General features: G+C 39.1%; 1 protein-coding gene across 1 annotated transcript in view; it reads left to right on the plus strand.

Moving 5' to 3' along the window:
- TAB3 (TGF-beta activated kinase 1 (MAP3K7) binding protein 3) overlaps window positions 1-17,893 on the plus strand; it is a 41,734-nt gene that overhangs the window by 11,967 nt on the left and 11,874 nt on the right. Inside the window, exons 2-3 of the mRNA XM_005429312.3 lie at window positions 11,505-11,693; window positions 14,709-16,158. Coding sequence (XP_005429369.1) covers window positions 11,592-11,693; window positions 14,709-16,158 — 1,552 coding nt within the window. The 5' untranslated portion in view covers window positions 11,505-11,591. The remainder of the gene's footprint in view (window positions 1-11,504; window positions 11,694-14,708; window positions 16,159-17,893) is intronic.

The raw sequence follows: 17,893 nt of genomic DNA on the forward strand, positions 1-17,893 counted from the left end.
CAAAGGGTTGTTCAACATGTTCTTGCTATGGGTTGCAGTCACAGGCTCTGTGAAAGAGCATCCAGCTCCATCATCACAAAATTGGTCTTTTATGCTTAGCTGTATGTAAAAAGTTACACATGCTTCAGCCAGGAATTGTGTTAATCTCATCACTTGGATTTGAAATTTTCTGGCCTGGTGTCAGACCAACAAAAATAAACAAATGTTATGACAGATGACCTGAATAATGCCAACCTGCCTTTACAGGCAGTGTCATTGAGTTGGGTAATAACTAAGGTGTCCAGACTGCAAACACAGCTTTGGTTAACCTATCAAAGTCATGGCTTGGCCTTGGAGAGAGAGCTAATGTGTGGGTTTTAGGAGGAGTTCGTGCTTCTGTGTAACTATAGATGACCTATGAGTGATTATAATTCATTCATCTTCCAATTTAATTTTAGAAAAATAAGGAAATTAGAATAAATGTTGGAAAAAAGTCTGTTTAATATTGTACCCAGAGTGCACAGAAGAGCATGAAAGTTATTTGACAGTATGAAGACTGCTGCATTATTAGAATAGAATATTCTAGCCATAAGTATTGATTGTTTTTTCAAATATACAGGCTTTGGATACTACACCGGGTTGGCAACAGAAGAATTTACCAAGTAGCTATTAGATTTTTAATTTGGCAGAAGCAATAAATACAAGAAAAATAAATAATAAATATATATTAACAAACATACATACATACACACACATGTATAAATACAGTGAAAAGGTGTCACTGCCCATGGCAGTGGGTTTGGATTTAGGTAATCTTTAAAATCCCTTCTGACCCAACCCATTCTGTGACTCTACCAGAGATTAATTTTGTTCATGAAAAGGTTTAATGTAGGTGGCTGCAATTTTTCAGCTCTTATCTGTAGTTTCTCAAGTGTTAAACCCACCAGGTTTGGAGCTCTCTGTAGGAAGAGGATACTCTAAAGCTTCCATTAAGTAAAGATACTGGATACTCTTCAAGGTCTGAAGCCCTACAAGAATTTTGGCAGGAATGCATTTTAGGATGAAAAACTGTTCTCATATTCTAGTCTTTCCATTTTCTATTTTGGCTTATCCCATTTCTGGCCAAGATGATAGAACAAGTGAATCTGAAATAATATCGAGGCTTCCTTATAGACATTTGCTATTCAAGCAATTCCATAGGCAGGACAGCTACAGCTTTATCTGAGTGTTGATTAAACACTACCTTACATACCAGTGCTTCTTGTTGCAACAGATGTAACATATGGAAAGCTTATGGAAAGAGGGGAAACAGCTTTCCTGTTACCAGACTTCTCTTTTTTATTTTTTGTGTCCCATTAGTATTTTTTAATAGATAATGCTGAAGTTAATGTAGAAAGAAAGCGTTCCAAAATGTCTGCATCATGTAATATCTAAGGCATATCTCCCCAGAAAGTCCATCTCGGGCTGAGATGAGATAAAATAATTTTAATACAAGATGATTGTGGTCTGATGTTGCAGAACCTGTCTGTTGTAGAAGCAACAATCTAATTTTAAGGCATTCTTCCCTCTCTGCCCCCAAAAGCAAAAAGGAGAAAAAAAAATACATAGAAAGCATAATCTAGGGTGTATATGACATCTGTATATATACATATAGAGCTCATACACATACGTGTCTGTATGTATTTATGTTGTTGGCTGATTATTTTTTATTTTACAGCCCAAGGATATTTGGCACAGCAGTTCCTGACTGTGGCACATGGTTGAGCACCTCTACAAGTACAGGTGTGATCATGGACAACCTCAATGTGTCAGTATGTTATATTGCAGTAAACATAAGTAACATTAATATAATGTGGTGTGTAACCGCTTTATGTGACTGTCTTGCAACACTCCCATGAGCAGGTGTTTGTGCAAAGACTTGTCAGAAGATACCACAGAATCAGCAAGGTCCATGTAAGATTTCCTTATGCTAACAAGTTCTGGAATGATAGAAAAGACAGGCATGCTGTGCAACTTGTTAATCGTATTTTATAGCAGTTATTCATGTCAAAGAAATTTACAGTCAGGCCACCAAAGTTTAATTCTAAACTTTAGAAATGGAAGTTGATGTTTTCTGCTGTAATGAGTATGGTTTGTATTTTTCTGTCCCTCTGATTTGACTCCTGTCCATTGTTTTTTTTTCTCTGTCAACTTTCTCCCTTTTTGTTCCTGTTTGTATGTGCTTGTCTGCTTCCCTCCTCAGTTTCATGTGTGAAGAGTCATGTAGCCTTAGACTATCAGCGTGTTGCTTTTACTCTGAAAATGGAGCCTCTTTCAGGTTTATTGATAACAATTTGTTTGTTTAGAGCAGTTATTTTTAATAGGGAGAAGCCCAAGTCAAAGTGAAAAAGTAAAGAAAAGTGAGGGGCACATTTAGGCTAATTTTATGACTAGCCATTGAAACGTGTAACAGCTGATTTATCAGTGTAGATAACACCAAAATTTTACAAGCTCAGTGTGAGTAATACAGACTGTGTGGGTTGTTTCTTTGCGTATTTTTTAAATTATTTCTCTCTTGAGACTTTGTGCAGCTTCTGGCTTTAGTGAATTCTTACTGATCTTACTGAAGTCCTGCAAAAGTACTTGCAGTGATTAATTTTGTAGAAGTGCCTTGTGGAGAGACTTGTGTTTTGACTTGTAAAGATACCTTAGGAACAAAGCCTGTTCCGAATGTTTTACAGGTGAATTCAGTATGTAGCAATGAATTTGTCATGTAGGAGTAGGAGTTAATGCTGAGAATCACCTTGTGTAGGAGCTACTAAACATCTCAGCCTGGAACAATATTGAATTCCTGTTGTGCTCTGCAGACTGATGCTCTGCAGATAACTCAGTGTCCATAGCAATATTTGGAGATGTTGCTTCTTTGAGAAATGTTAATCTCAAACTTCTGAGAAGGAAGTTCACTTTCCCAAACAGACTCTGTGTGAAACAGTAGTCCAGTACTTTTGCACTTTGTTAGCTCAGTTCTCTCCTGTATAAACCTCAGCTTCTAGTAGTTGTTAAATTTGGAAATATGAATAGCAGACTGTACTTAAAACTGAAGAAAAAGTTGAAGTTTGTGATCCATGGATTTACTGTAGACCTTGTCCAACACTTTATAGTATATACTCAGTTTCACATTTTCTTGTATCCTTTCTGGCTCATTTTGATTCCCAGAACAGGATACCACTACCAAAAACTTTTTGCATCATCATAAAACTGCTTTTATCAGGGCCAACGCAGAAGGTGATGAATTAGGAAATCTGACAATGTACAGTTCCCTGCAGGATTTTTCCCTGCCACAGCTTCATTTCACAAATGTTCAGTGAGAAATCATAGATCATATGTGCTCCTAAGAAAGGCAGTTCATTGTTCTCACAGCTTTGGGTTCAGTCATGATACTTGTGCTAACCTCAGGATTGTCTGTGAGCTGTACAGACTCACTTGCATTTGCAACTTGTAGTTGTGCCTCATGTTCTGCAGAGCCCTTCTGGAAGCTGGTGTTTGTGGCATAGTAGCATCATTCCTGAGCTATCCCCCTGCCTTGGAAACTTTATTTTTTGTAACTTTGCTCTGTAATGAGAGCTGCTTCTACTTGCTCACTGGAGTGAGAGAGAACCATCAGTTCCTTCAGAGTGTTTACTACTGTGATGCAGCTTCTCAGTGTATGAGAGGCTTAGAGGAGCGATTAGGGGAGACTTCTTGCCAAGGTCTGCCATGGCAGGATGAGGGGCAATGGTTTTAAACAGGAATACAGTAGGTTTAGATTAGACATAAGGAAGAAATTTCTGATGAGGGTGGTGAGATCCTGGAACAGTCTGCTCAGACAGGTGATGCTCCGTTGTTAGCAGTGTTCTGGGTCATGCTGGACAGGCCTTTGAGTAACCTGGTCTAGTGCCCCCTCAGCAGGGCTTTGGAACTGGGGTGACCTTTGAGGGTCTCATCCCAACCAGGCTGTGCTGTGACTTACTTAGTAGAGGAATTATTGGCCAAGAACCTCTTACCTGCTTGCTAAAAGGAGTATCATTGTTCCAGTTAAGTAGTCTTCTCGTTATAATTCAGTTTTTACTATTTCCCAGTGTCATGTAGTTATTAAAAGTTATTAAAATTTATTAAAAGTAAATTCTACTTTGTGGAGGTTTGAATTGTATATGGGATAGGGATGAGTTTCACCTCTTTTGCTTCCAAAGCAATTAAATAAATAATGTCTCTATATAAATGTTTAGTTGGAAAATCCAAGTTTTGGATCCCTCACTGCAAGGACTTTGAGGTGCTGGAGCATGTCCAGAGAAGGGCAGTGGAGATGATGGAGGGTCTGGAACACAATTTTCCTCAGGAGCACCTATGGGAGCCAGGTTTAGCCTGGAGAGAAGGAGGCCTCAGGGGTGACCTTATTGCTTGTTTCACCTGCCTCTAAGGAGGCTGTAACCAGGTTGGGGTCTGTCTCTTCTCCCAGATAAGTAGAGGTAGAACAAAGGGAACTGGCCTCAAGTTGTGCCAGGGGAGGTTCAGGTTGGATATCAGGAAAAATTTCTTCTCTGAAAGAGTGGTTAAACACGGGAACAGGCTGCCCAGGGAAGAGTGGAGTCACTATCCCTGGAAGTGTTCAGAAAATGAGTAGATGTGGCCCTAGGTGATGTGGTTTAGTGGGCCTGGTGGTATTCAGTCAGAGGTTACACTTGATGATCTTGAAAAGTCTTTTCCAACCTTAATAATTCTGTGATATTGTAGATGGAAGAGAGAAAACAGTAACTGTTTCTGTTTCCACCCCCTGCATCTCTGCTGACACGCTGGTTAAATGTTTCCAAAGGCCAGGATACTGCCCATATACTAAACACCAGTTCATTTCAATGTTGTTGGCCCATAAGGGTGGCAGAGTTTAATTAAAGGGGAAAAACCAAAGCAAATACTAAGGCACACAAAGCAACACAAAACACATGCTTAGGAGGGAACAGTAATTGATAATGATTTTTTGAATTTTTGTAACAACCTGTGTAATTAACATGCTTGTGCACAGGTTACAGATTAAACCTTTTTATGCTTCAGTCATGCTTCTAGGCAGTGTCACTGTTTGGCCAGAAATGGGTTCCCTCTGTCCAGGTTTCTGTTACCTCAGAGTTACATATTGTTTTTGTATGATACAGACACACTACACTGTATCACAATATTACTCATTTATAGAGTCGGTGGGAAGATTTTCAAACATTGATAAAACTGGTCGCTGCTTAAGTTTAAGCTACTTAGAAAAAAACCCCTAACAAGTGAAGGAGTGATTTGTTGCTCTACACTCCTTTTTTGTCCGAGATGATAGTATTCTGATCATGCTGACTTTAATGATTAACGTTCCATCTCAGTACTCAGCTGTTCTATGCCATCACATGACACATCTGGGTAACTGTTGTATGGATAAATGGGCAGGGATATGGAATTGTCAGGAGAGCTTGTATAACTTTACCATAAGAGATCAATTGGTCAACAGTGATAGCATGTCAGCTTTATTTTTAGTTTCATTCTGCTGTATACCTCTTTTTTGTGCTTTTTTGTGCTTCACATTGCCTTCCTACCATCCAGGGGTTTTATGGTCTTTTGCACAAGTGAATGACTGTTCATCAGAAGACGGCTTGCCAAACCATGAAGCTGTGGTTTTACTGACACAGCCAGTCATTCAGAACAGTGTCAGCAGCATGCTGAGCTCAACTTGAAACATTGACTGCTTGTATTTTGGTTTGTTGAACTTTGTAAGTCTGTGTGAACTGACAAAATGTCTTTAAGTTCTGTTGTGTCCTTCCTACTGTGTGAAGCAATACAGTCCCAAAGATGTGGGATGTATAACATTGTAAATAAAGAAAACTTCTCTTAACAAATAGGCATTCTAATTTCTGAGGTGGAAAAGTTGTGCCTAGCTATATATAATCCTAAAAATTATTTTAGCTGGACAGTTGCAGGGAAAAAAATCTTTGGGGTTTCTCTTATGTTTATACAGTGAGTGTGTGACTGAAGGTGGTTGTGAGGAAAAATTGTTCTTGGCACTGTTAAAACACTTTAGTTCCTTTTATTTCTGAGATTTTAAGGTCTTCTAGCTAGCAAGTTTTGTTGAAGTTGTCTCATTACCATAAAATCATTTGCCTGCATTTGCTGCAAGAGCAGTCCAGTGTTTTAGCTGGATTGCTGTAAGTGTTGTGATATTTGTGGGATGAGTTAATTGTTTTTGCTTATTTGGATGGTTAAATAAATGCAAACTTAGTGTACCTTAGTGTACAAATCTGTTTTCTTCCTTTTCAGTATTGGAAATAATAGGTTGTGATGATTTTTAACAATTACAGCCAATGTAATTTTCTACTGCGGGCAGGCACCTTTGAATTTAAGGTAACAGTGGTTCTAGAGGCTGCTCAGGGATTAGAGGTGGGATTACATGATTGCATCTGCAGCCAGGTCAGATGCTGGGCATGTTTACAAGGCTATAATTGATGGCTGTTAAATAACAGGTATGTGTGGGATGGGATGGTAAAAACCACATTTTTGCATAGTTAATCCTTTGTGTGAAGCAACTCAGTTTGAATTTTTATCTTTTATTTTAAGTGTCATGGTTCTATACAAGCTGATTTACAAAAATGTTGCTCTTCAACAGCTTTTCTGCTTGCAGTCACTGTAGGAAGTACCACAATAATTATACACCTTAACATCTACTTGAGTACTGAAATGCAGAAGTGGAATTGGGATGTGATGATGCAATAATGGCTGAAACCATATTTATTTGTTAAAACTACAGTAGTAGCTAAAACCCCAAAGATACTGATACTCAGTCTAATAAAGTGCTTTCTAAATATGTTGTCTGACCTAATTAGTCTCTTGTCTTCTCATGTGTTACTGCTGGCAAGCAGTGTATGGACAGTATCCTGGCCTTTGGAAACATTTAACCAGTGTCAGCAGAGATGTAGGGGCTGGAATCATATCACTCACCAGTGATAAAGAGCTGCTGCCTGTAATCAGTTGGTCTGCCACAGTGCTGCCATAGTGTTAGTATTGCTTGGATGGTGAGCAAGTGACGATGGGGAGTTGGAAGTGTGGTTTCAGTCCTGACCTGGTATCTGGTGGTAGCTTCGGGGCTCAGCTGACCGGCAGCTTTCTTGCAGTGCCACAGCACGGTCTGTGCTAACTCCAGTATTGACAGCACTCGGTAAAATCCCATCCTGATTTACTGCTGTTCATACAAGAGCAGCTTTTGCTTTTGTTACAAATCTGCTTCAGGTGAAGGTGTCCTCTTGTCGTGGCTTTAACAGATCAGATGGCTGACGTGTGCTGAAAAGAGAGAGGTGGTGTGGTGTTCTTGGTCCTGTGTCCTTTTCCCCTTTTTACCTTTTCATTTACCTTTACACAATGGTGTGATGCTCAGTGGGTATGCATTGTGCAGAGAAAGCTTGTTAAACTAATAAAAAGTGTTTGGTTTGGGTTTTAAACTGTTTTAACAGGTCGAGTTAGTACAGTTGAGGGTGAGAAGAAAGGTGGACAAAGCTGTTCAGTTTTGTGTGAGTTGTAACTATCAGGGAGGCTGTGAGGGTGGTGAAGGGTCTGGAGGAGCAGCTCAGGGCACTGGGCTTGCTTAGCCTGGAAGAGTTTGAGGGAAGACCTCACTGCAGTTAAAACTTCCTCCTGAGGGGAAGAGGAGGGGCAGCCACTGATCTCTGCTCTGTGGTGACAGTGACAGGACCCGAGGGAATGGCCTGAAGCTGGATCAGGGAGGTTTAGGTTGGGTATCAGGAAAAGGTTCTTCTCCCAGAGGTGATTGGCCACTGGAACGGGGAAGTGGTCGCAGCACCAAGCCTGACAGAATTCAAGAAGTGTTTGGACAGTGCTCTCAGGCACAGTATGATTCTTGGGGCTGTCCTATGCAGGGCAAGGAGCTGGACTTTGATATTCCTTGTGGGTAGCTTCTGACCCCAGTATATTTATGATTCTGTAAGCTGATTTTTATTTTTGAAAAAAATTGATTTTTTTCTTCTTACACTTCAATACCTAACTATTGTTATAAAATTCTTAACAATTAAATTTAAATTATTAAGGCCTAAGAAACTGTCTTCCAGGTAGCCTGTTTTCTGGAAATTCACTCAGTAATTACTTAATTGTTCCATACATAGTAATTGTGTGAGTGCACATCAGTACATAAGTTATACATTTTCAGGTATTATTGATTGACATAATTAGTATTTATTGACATAATTTAGTTTCAATTGGATCTTATTCCTGGTGAGTTAAGTGTCTTTATTTAAATTGATTTAGTGCTTCAGAAATGACAATAGCAGAATAGATTTCCTTCTCTACATATTTGAACAGATCTTGGGGAGGATCAAGACTGTAGTAGTTCTGCTTTTTTATTTACTCTTTCAGAAAAGAGGCATCGGTTGACTGATGGAACTGCTGTTTTTTAAATCATAATATACACAAATGGCTTAAGGGAAAGATTAAATGTACATATCATTTGGGCATGTAAAAGGTGTGAAAAGGCAAATTATTCTATTTCTTTAGAACTTGAGTCATGGTTTGCTTAATCCCTGAGATTCACTGAGTGGATCCTGAGATCAGCTCTGCTTGTTAATACAGCAGGACCAATTCTGTGACAAGATGCTGTGGTTTTGCTATTAGAACTGCCATGTATCTAGCACTGTTAATTTATTCCATCTTCATGAGATACTTTTCATCTGGAGTTTGGGTACTCTCAACTCCTTCCTGAAAGCTACAGATGAAACATCTTGCTTTCATTTTGACTTTATATTCGTTTTTGATGCATTGAACTTTCAGTAATTACGAGGCTGGTCATGTAAGGCACCTCAGTGTGTCCCTTAGCCTGTGAATGCTGTGGAAGAAAGTCTTTGAAGGATTGCTTTCCTAGCGTGTTGTGGCTCAGCAGGAGTTCTTGTCTAAGCATCTCAGCTGTGTAGCCTTTGCTGTAAGCCCTTGGCTCTCTGAATAACTTGGTTCTCTGCCTGCTGTGTGCTGTGGAGCAACATGGGAAGTGGGTATTGTATTCCAGCCAGTTCGTGCCTGCTTAGAGTGGAAAATGTGCAGCCAGTTGTAGTCAAGTCAAGTAGAATAAGCTGAACAAAATGCTGGACAATAGGTAGGACAAAAGGCTGGGCTTATACATAATGACAATTGTAAATTTTGTAGTATTGGCTAGAGAAAAGAAAAAAAACAGTCTTCACAGTAGCTTAGCAATGTAATCCAAGGACTTCAGAATTATTGTGTGTTTGTTCATGCTCCCCAATAGTTATTTTGAGTCTCTTGTAGGCTTTTTAAGGCTATCTGTGTAAGTGTAAAGGCTGGAAGCTTCAACTCCTCAAAATAAAAATGGAACTTTGTTACCCGTTGTGTTTGGAAGTTTGATAAAATTCGTAGTTGGCCAGTAACTGCCAGTTACTTTGTGTTTTACCTCTACTCACCATGCGTATTTGGGAAATGTTAGAAAACAAAAAGTTAACTTCTGTTATTTTAAAACTGTAGTAGAAAAACATTGAATATATTGGTGATGGATCTTCAGTCCACATGTTACATTTAAAGTCACCCATGTTATGTTTAAACTTTTATTTTAAGAGAGAAATGATGCAAAGGCTCTTGCCCATGCAAATGAAATTTTTATAATTATTAACTTCTGTTTCAGATGCCATCATTTGTTATTCCACAGAAGTTTTAACTGCAATTTATTCTGTTGGGGTACTCCTTCATTACTGCATTTCAGCCTTGGCCTCCTGGGATAAGGAGAGTTGTCTAGAAACACATAGAGCTTGATTGCTGTCAAGTTTTCTTTGAGTATTCTTGTGATGCTCTGCCTTTCAGAGTATGTTTGTTCGTCATTTACAAAAAAAATCAGGTTTATAAAAGATCCCCTATTGTGAGTGTAGACAGGAATTTTCTGTTGGAAGCTGCATTTCATTTTACAAAGAGCATTTCTGCAGTGAACAGAAATGAGTTGCGATGTACAACATAAGTTGATTGTGATATTTCCTAAGTCACAGGAAGATAATTCCCGTATCTCACTGTTCTTTAGACTTGTCTCATTTATCTTGAAAAAGTGTGTGACGTGGCAGATGTGATAGTGGGTGCTGGAATAATGAGGGGCCAGAGATGGACCCTTTCTGTGAGCACAGGTGGTGTTCAGTGAATGCTGATGGCAGCTGGAGCTGTCCACATGGAGAGCCACACATCATGGACTGGACTTGACTCCTGCTCTTCTTACCCCTAAAACTTTAACAAAGTTTTGGTTGGTTTTTTTTTACCCTAAACCTGGCACTTTACTTTTCTTTGAAGATACATACTCTGTTTTCTTGCCTATGAAAATAAAGAAACTTTCAGAGGAAACTGTTGGAATTTTAGTGCCTAGAGGTATGTGTGCATTTGCTGGTCTGTTGTGCTGCTGGAGACTGCTGGAAGTTGAACTAACAAGTGAAAAGCTGACTGAATAACCTGTGCCATGGTTGCAGTGAGGTCAAGATAAGTATGATTTAAACTTGGGACTTTGGGTAGCTAATATATTATTAAACACCAGCTCTGCTGGTATCTGATTTTCATTTTCTTTTTGAACACAGCAGTGCATTCTCTGCAGCTAAGAATTCCACTGAGCAGTAATGTTGGAAAGGTTTTTGAAGCTTAGCAGTGATAGATGTGTAACAGAGGCTGTGTCATGCAGCGCCTCACACAAAGTTTTTGTCAATCTTTGCTTAGACATCAGCTGCCTTTTGGTTACTGCTGTGATCATGAGCCACAAGTGCAAAAAGTGTTGACTCAGACTGTATTTGCCTTCCAGTAGTCCTTGGGTATTGAAGTTCAGGTAGAAAGAATATTTTTGCTGCTGAATACAAGAATTTTGAAATGGAAGGAGGTTTAGGGGATTTTGTTTGGTTTGGTTTCTGTCACTCGTTATGTTAGTATGAATGTAACAGGTACTTCACAAAAATCTTAGGTAGATTCTCTAATCCTGCAAAGGGCTCTTTAAATTCTGTTTAATTCTTGTTCAGTTTTCCAAAAATTACCTCTGACTTCTTGGATCTGTAGTGATGTAAAGACAAAAGACTTTGAACCCTGTTAATAGAGTAGCTGCTTTGTTTTCCAGTCTATTATTTCTGTCATATTGTCAGTAAGACATCTGTAATTGCTAATAACTTCATTCTTTTCTGCAGACTGTTCAGAATTTCACTGGGAGTAAATATATAACAGTTCCATTTTATGCAAGTCACAATAATTAAAGTTACACGTGGTGCCGCGGTGGGACTGAGTAAAGACCTGAACTAGCACATTCTGGTGCAGTGCCATATAGGCATACCTGTGGTATGTTAAGTGTTTTAATATTACTATTTGAGATTATTCATTTATTATTTATGATTATTCCCACTCTTATGTTTAAGCTGTTGTCTCTCTTGGTAGTTAAAAAGCATTACGGTAGTTTTTCTACACAAGCAGTTTGGGAAGGACAAAGAGTTGTGATGGCTTAAAAGATGGTGTTTTCTTTCTTACAGAAAATGCCAGAAGCCTCAGAAGACCACAATCACTGGAAGGCCTGTTGACTTCCGTTCTCTGGTGATCTGGAACATCCTCCATCTGGCATGGCGCAGGGCAGCCAGCAGCTCGACGTGCAGGTACTCCACGATCTCCGGCAGCGCTTCCCTGAGATACCTGAAGGAGTGGTGTCTCAGTGCATGCTTCAGGTATGGTGAACAGTTTGTGTGCTTTATTGTGGCACAAACTATGAGTTCAGTATGAAAACCCTTTTTAGTAGTACATGTGGAGCATAGGTTTTCATTCCCCTGGTTTTATTTTAAAAGGTTGGAAGACTCCACTACTTGCATTTCTGTCTCATCTTTTAGGTACAAAAATTCTGCCATTCTTCACTAGGTTTGTGGAGGTTATTTTGCACTGATGTTTTTTCATTGTCTGTGTGACCCGTGACTGTCTGCATATGGATAACAAAGAAAGTGGCTAATGGGATGTTAATTGATGATGGCTACATAAATAACATGCATATACTGGAGTAGGTTTCAGTAAACAGTCATTCATCCTTCCAGGATAATGAGCTGGACTTAGCTAGCAATCTGACAGTTTTCCCCCTTCATGGTATCTTTTTCTCATGGCTCTCCAGAGGTTTAGTTATACTTCTCTCTTTCTAGGTCAGGTGATGGTTCTTCTCTCTGCACTCCTTTTCCTTTCCATTTCATCCTTCCACCTTCATCTCAAATCAGAAATTGGAAGTGATTATAAGTTACACATGTAATCTGTAGTGGTCATCTGGGAATACCTTCATTTAAGGGGAGGAATCAGGAATGGAACAGAAACATGCAAGATCTAGTTTGGCCTGGTGCTTGTGTGGCCATGGCTGAGGTGGGAAAGCTGTACTTGTGTCCTGCCTGTCCCTGGCAGATGAGTAGGTTTACTCAGAATAGGGGTTGTAATTTTTGCGTTTTGTCTTCTAAACCATACAAATAAAAATTAATTGCTTTCAGACAAATGCAAAGCAGGGGAAATCCTTCAATTTAAAGCTTTACTTCTCCTGACAGGCACATCTTCTGTACTATTAAGTACACAAGCCTTTTGATGAACTGTGTTTGTCATAGGCATTTTTAAACTGATAAAATTAAAGAACCCATAATGCTGCAGAAGCATATGGTGCTCTGTCTCTATTATATGGCATTCTGGATAGCTAGTTAACTTTGCACAGCAAATACTTGCTATGTTTTAAAGTGTAGATTTTGTTTCCAAACCCACTTTGTATTTTAAAGATGTGTGATCTGATTTCCAATAACCATTTGCAATAAATGCTCTAGATTTAAATCAGTTTGGAGTTTTAGACTTGTCAAAAATTGAGAGTCCTTTAAAATGACAAATACATTCCATAGCCTGATAAAATCAGATCAGAGCCTGTCCTGTGTATGTTCTCTTTACCTGCACCCTGACCAAGTGACCTAAGGAAACTGAAGGCTCTGTTCATGAAGTTCTGTTTAGATGGCAGGTGGCTGATGGTAGTGGTTCTCTTTTTTGAGACTGCTGCCTTGGCATTGTGGTGCTGGTTGTTACTACAAGGTCTGGTTCCCACATATTCTGGTCTTAAATTTTTAGTGCTGTGTCTGGATATTCCCAGTGATCAATGATGTCTAGAAGGAGAGCTCAGCATGAAGGGAGGTTGTCAGGACGAAGTATCTATAGAGTGAGAGCTGTTCCTGTTTAAGTGCTGCACCTTCTGTTGTGTTTAGTAGTAACTCTTCATATGAGAAGATGAAGAGTATGCAAGCTCATCTGATAGTGAAGTCATATGAAATTTTGGGAAAATCATCTTCACTCTGGTATTAAGACTGACTGGGTATAGTCCATGAGAAAAGAAATGTTATATGACTTCTCAGCCAGTGGTTATTGAAAATTGTATTGCAAGGCAATATGTGTATATATGTAATATATGCATACAAATTTATACAGTGATAGTGATTAAAATAGAAGTGCAGTCATTATTAATGTCCATTCCTTAGAATGGTAATTTTAGCCCACTGAGGAAGGCAGGGGTGTATGTGCATATATAAATATGTACACACTTGCTGTGGAAGGAGGTGCTCTCTGTCACAGAAGGTACCAGTTTTGGGTCATGTTTAGCAAAGTTAGGGTACCAGTCTTGGGTCGCGTTTAACAAAGTTAGGGTGCTAAGGGCCAAAGTTTTTGAACTTAAAGTCAAATTTGTTCTCTTTAACTACTATTTAAATTAAAATCTGAACCACAGCTGATGAAGGCTGTTACATGATAAAGTGGGGAGAAAAATAAATCCACCATCTGGAACACTTTCTAGTGATTTTACTCATTTGGAAAAGCTATCATTTATGTTGTTCTTTTTACAGACTACATTAAGCTAAAATTAGTGGAGAGGGCAAGAAGGGAAACGGAATTCCCCATTATATTTCTCATTTGATTCATAATTTATTATCTGTGTAGTTTCAACTGCCAGCACCACAGAACAAATCAAACATTTAAAAGGGTTATTTGGTTTCTCACTGATGTATGAATAAACCTTTTTTAGCCTTAAGCTTGAAGTTCTTAAAGGCAGTTTAAATTTGGTTGGGATTGTAATGGTCTTTATGGAATCCCTGGGACTTCTTCAAGCAGTACTTTGACTTCATTGTTAAGGTATTAAATACTGTTCTACCAATAAAAGCTGGTTTAAAATGTTGGGTTTTTAAACTTCTGGGTGAAGAGAAATAGGTAAACAGTAAACTGAAAGTGAAAGCAGTAAACACTCAGATAAACATTGAAATGTTATCTGCATTTTTATTTTGCCTTTTCAGAGTTTGCAATTTTGATCTAGTTTATTTTGATTTGTGTTGTTACTAGAAGTAGTTAATAGTACAGACTTGTTCCTTGAAGAACATGCAGAGAGTTGTAACCATTGCTTTCCCAAAACTGCGCTTGGTTTTTTTTTTTGATGTGTCATAGTGTAACTAGTGTTACTGGAGCATTTTGCCAGCTGCAATGTGAGCTATGTTTTACTCTCATAAAGTATCATCTGTATTTCGCAATAGCTATGTATGAAACGTTTCCCCTAGCTGTGTCCAGGCAGGGCCTGGTTGTGGCCTCAGCTGAATGTTGAACACAGAGTGCTGACTCTTTCTGTGCTCTGTGACAGTAATAGGTGTCTGTGACAGTAATAGGTGTCTGTGACAGTAATAGGTGTCTGTTCTTGCTCCTAGAACAACAACAACCTCGATGCCTGTTGTCGAGCCCTCGCACAGGAGAGCAGCAAGTATTTGTATATGGAGTACCACAGCCCTGATGACACCAGAATGAATAGAAATAGCCTTTTGCACATTAATCTGGGTATTCATCCTCATACCAGCTATCATGCGGGGGATGGAGCTCAACTTAATGGTGGTCGTACACTGGTACACAGCTCAAGCGATGGACACATTGACCCGCAGCGCACGGCAGGTAAACAGCTCATTTGCTTAGTCCAGGAACCACATTCTGCTCCCGCTGTTGTGGCAGCTTCTCCTAGTTACAATCCATTTTTCGTGAATGACCAGAATAGAAATGCAGCTACTCCTCCTCCACAGCCACCTCCACAGCCATCTTCCATACAACCAGGAATGAACACGTCTGCTATGCAAGGCCCTCCCACGTATATGCACATACCTCGGTACAGTACAAATCCCATTACTGTTACAGTATCACAAAACCTCCCCTCTGGACAGAGTGTACCCAGAGCTCTACAAATTCTTCCACAGATTCCAAGCAATCTTTATGGGACTCCTGGCTCTATTTATATTAGACAAACATCTCAGAGTTCTTCAGGACGACAGACTCCTCAGAATACACAGTGGCATTCATCGCCACAGGGCCCAGTTCCACATTATACTCCTCGTCCTCTACCTGTATATCCACATCAACAGAACTACCAACCTTCTCAGTATTCTCCAAAACAACCCCAGATCCCTCAGTCGGCTTTTCGATCTCCACCCGCATCCCAGTGTCCCTCTCCTTTCGGCTCTCCTCAACACCAAGTTCAACCTCCTCAGTTGAGTCACCAGAGTTCACATGTTTTCATGCCTCCTAGTCCTTCCACTGTCCCACCCCATCCGTATCAGCAAGCATCCCAGACTTTTCAAAAGCAAGGTGGTCACTCTGTATCGTACCTTCCTCCTTTTGCTGGACCTAGTTTATCCAAAGGTTCCATGAATAAAATAGAAATTACAGTTGAGCCACCGCAAAGGCCCGGGACTGCAATGAACAGAAGCCCTTCACCTATAAGTAATCAACCATCTCAACGAAACCAGCACCCGCTGTATGCAGCCACTACTCCTCCTTCAAGCTCTCCGTCCAGAGGTATGTCAGGACAACCCAAACCTCCATTTAGTGTTAATCCAGTATATATTACCTACACTCAACCAGCTGGACCTGCAGGTGCACCAACACAGTCTCCTCGGGTAATGGTATCTCAGCCAAACCCAACCATTTTTAAAATCACAGTAGGTCGAGCACCGACTGAGAATCTTTTAAATTTAGTGGACCAAGAAGAGCGTTCTGCAGCACCAGAACCTATTCAGCCTATTTCTGTAATCCCAGGATCTGGAGGAGAAAAAGGAAGCCATAAGTATCAGAGAAGTTCTAGTTCTGGATCAGACGACTATGCTTACACTCAAGGTAAATGTTTCACCCTGCAAATTGTGGTTGTTGTGAAATGCATTTTCAGTTTGATTTTGCTGCTTAGTGAGAATTTTTGAACCTCTACAAAAAAATAGAAACTGTGTCAAAAATCAGACAGTTTTTTCTGATTTCTTTTTAAGTACTGCCAAATTTCACTCTAATACATAAAGAATTTCTAAGGATCCTAACGTTGCTGTTCTTCTCATGTTAGGCAACTTTCTTAAAACACTGCAGTTAACTATGATAAGTAGTATGTCAGTTTTGTCAATTCTACATTGAAGAACTGGGTCATAAATTTACATGTGGATTTTTATAATGCTTTGTATTTGTTCCATATTCAGTATTTTAGAACACCTGGCTTCTGCGTTTGGTTTAGATTGAAGAATACTAAGTTAAAGAGGAGAGATAAGAATGCAGCTGAAAAACCTTTGTCAATACAAATATTTTTTTAGAGGGAATAAAATAATTATTTTGAAGAACTTAAATCAAAAGTTCACTTCTTCCTCTTAGAGTTTTCAAAGAGGAAGAAGAGTTTGGCAGATAAATTTTAGAATGTATGTTCTGCTGCACAGGGATAAAACATAGTTTTAATATATAAATGAAGAATTTGGTAATTGAGTAAAGAAAAAGAATTTGAAATGTACTGTAAGCTGAAAACTACTTTTCTTGAAGTCATCTGCTGTGTAGATTTGAAGCATTTAAAACTGAGCAAGTGAATCAATCTGCAAGCATTCAAACCAGTGATTTGGGTAATGACAGAATAATAACCTGCAGTAGGTATTTTCTGGATTTGTGTTTGGAAAGAAGAGTCTATTCCATTGTTGTTCCTTCTAGCCTTTGTTTTACTTCAGAGAGCTGAAGTGAGAGCTTATAGTGCTGCTCTGCAGGTCTTGATTTCTTTTTTCAACTACTGCCTTTTGAGCTCTTCTAACTCATCAACAAAGCTGTTTTGTACCTCGTAGACCCAATTAGAAATTCTGTAGACCCAATTCCTCAGTAAAAATGAATGCCAGTAGGTCTGTAACTGAGGCCTTGTGCTTTGGTAATGTTGCTATTACAGCTTTAGTAGAGGTTGTCATTTATGTGAGAAAAATGCAAGTAGCTTCACATAGCTGTGAAAAACATGTTCTGAAATGTAAGACCTGGTTTTGCCTTTGTGCCTTCCACTAGATTTGTGTCTCTGAAAAGCAAACCAAATAAAACTAATTAGTATGTGCTTTTTGGGATGTTTGCATTTGTGGCAATACCTACCAGAGCTTTTTTTTTATTGATGCACTCTGAACTCTTGATAGAAATAAATTACAGAAGAATAAATATTTTAAAGTTTCTTTAATTTTCGCTGGAATGTGAGCCATTGTAAAAAGTGTAACCAGAAATTCATTCTAGTTTCTGTACTTTGCTTCTTTGTAATATGAGTCATATTTGATGAGTTGTACTAGAGTACAATGTGAAGCTCTGAAATGTAGTCACACCATGTTAAGTTGAAGGAATCACACAGAGACGGGGTTTGGTAACAATAGTGGAAAATCATTCAGTCTGAGATCTGTACTTCTTAATTCTGCTTGCATGACTTATGCTACTTGAAAAAGTAGAGAACAGTTCTGTTCAATAATTCTGGTGCCTGTAGTGTAAAAACACCTGGTGTTATTCTTGGCTAGGCTCTTTGGTGTTTATTCATTGGCCATGAATTGGTGAATCCATACAAAATCCAAATTACAGTGCTACTTTTTTG

The sequence above is a fragment of the Geospiza fortis genome, unplaced genomic scaffold (genome assembly GCF_000277835.1).
Source record: "Geospiza fortis unplaced genomic scaffold, GeoFor_1.0 scaffold331, whole genome shotgun sequence".
Classification (NCBI taxonomy): Eukaryota; Metazoa; Chordata; class Aves; order Passeriformes; family Thraupidae; genus Geospiza; species Geospiza fortis.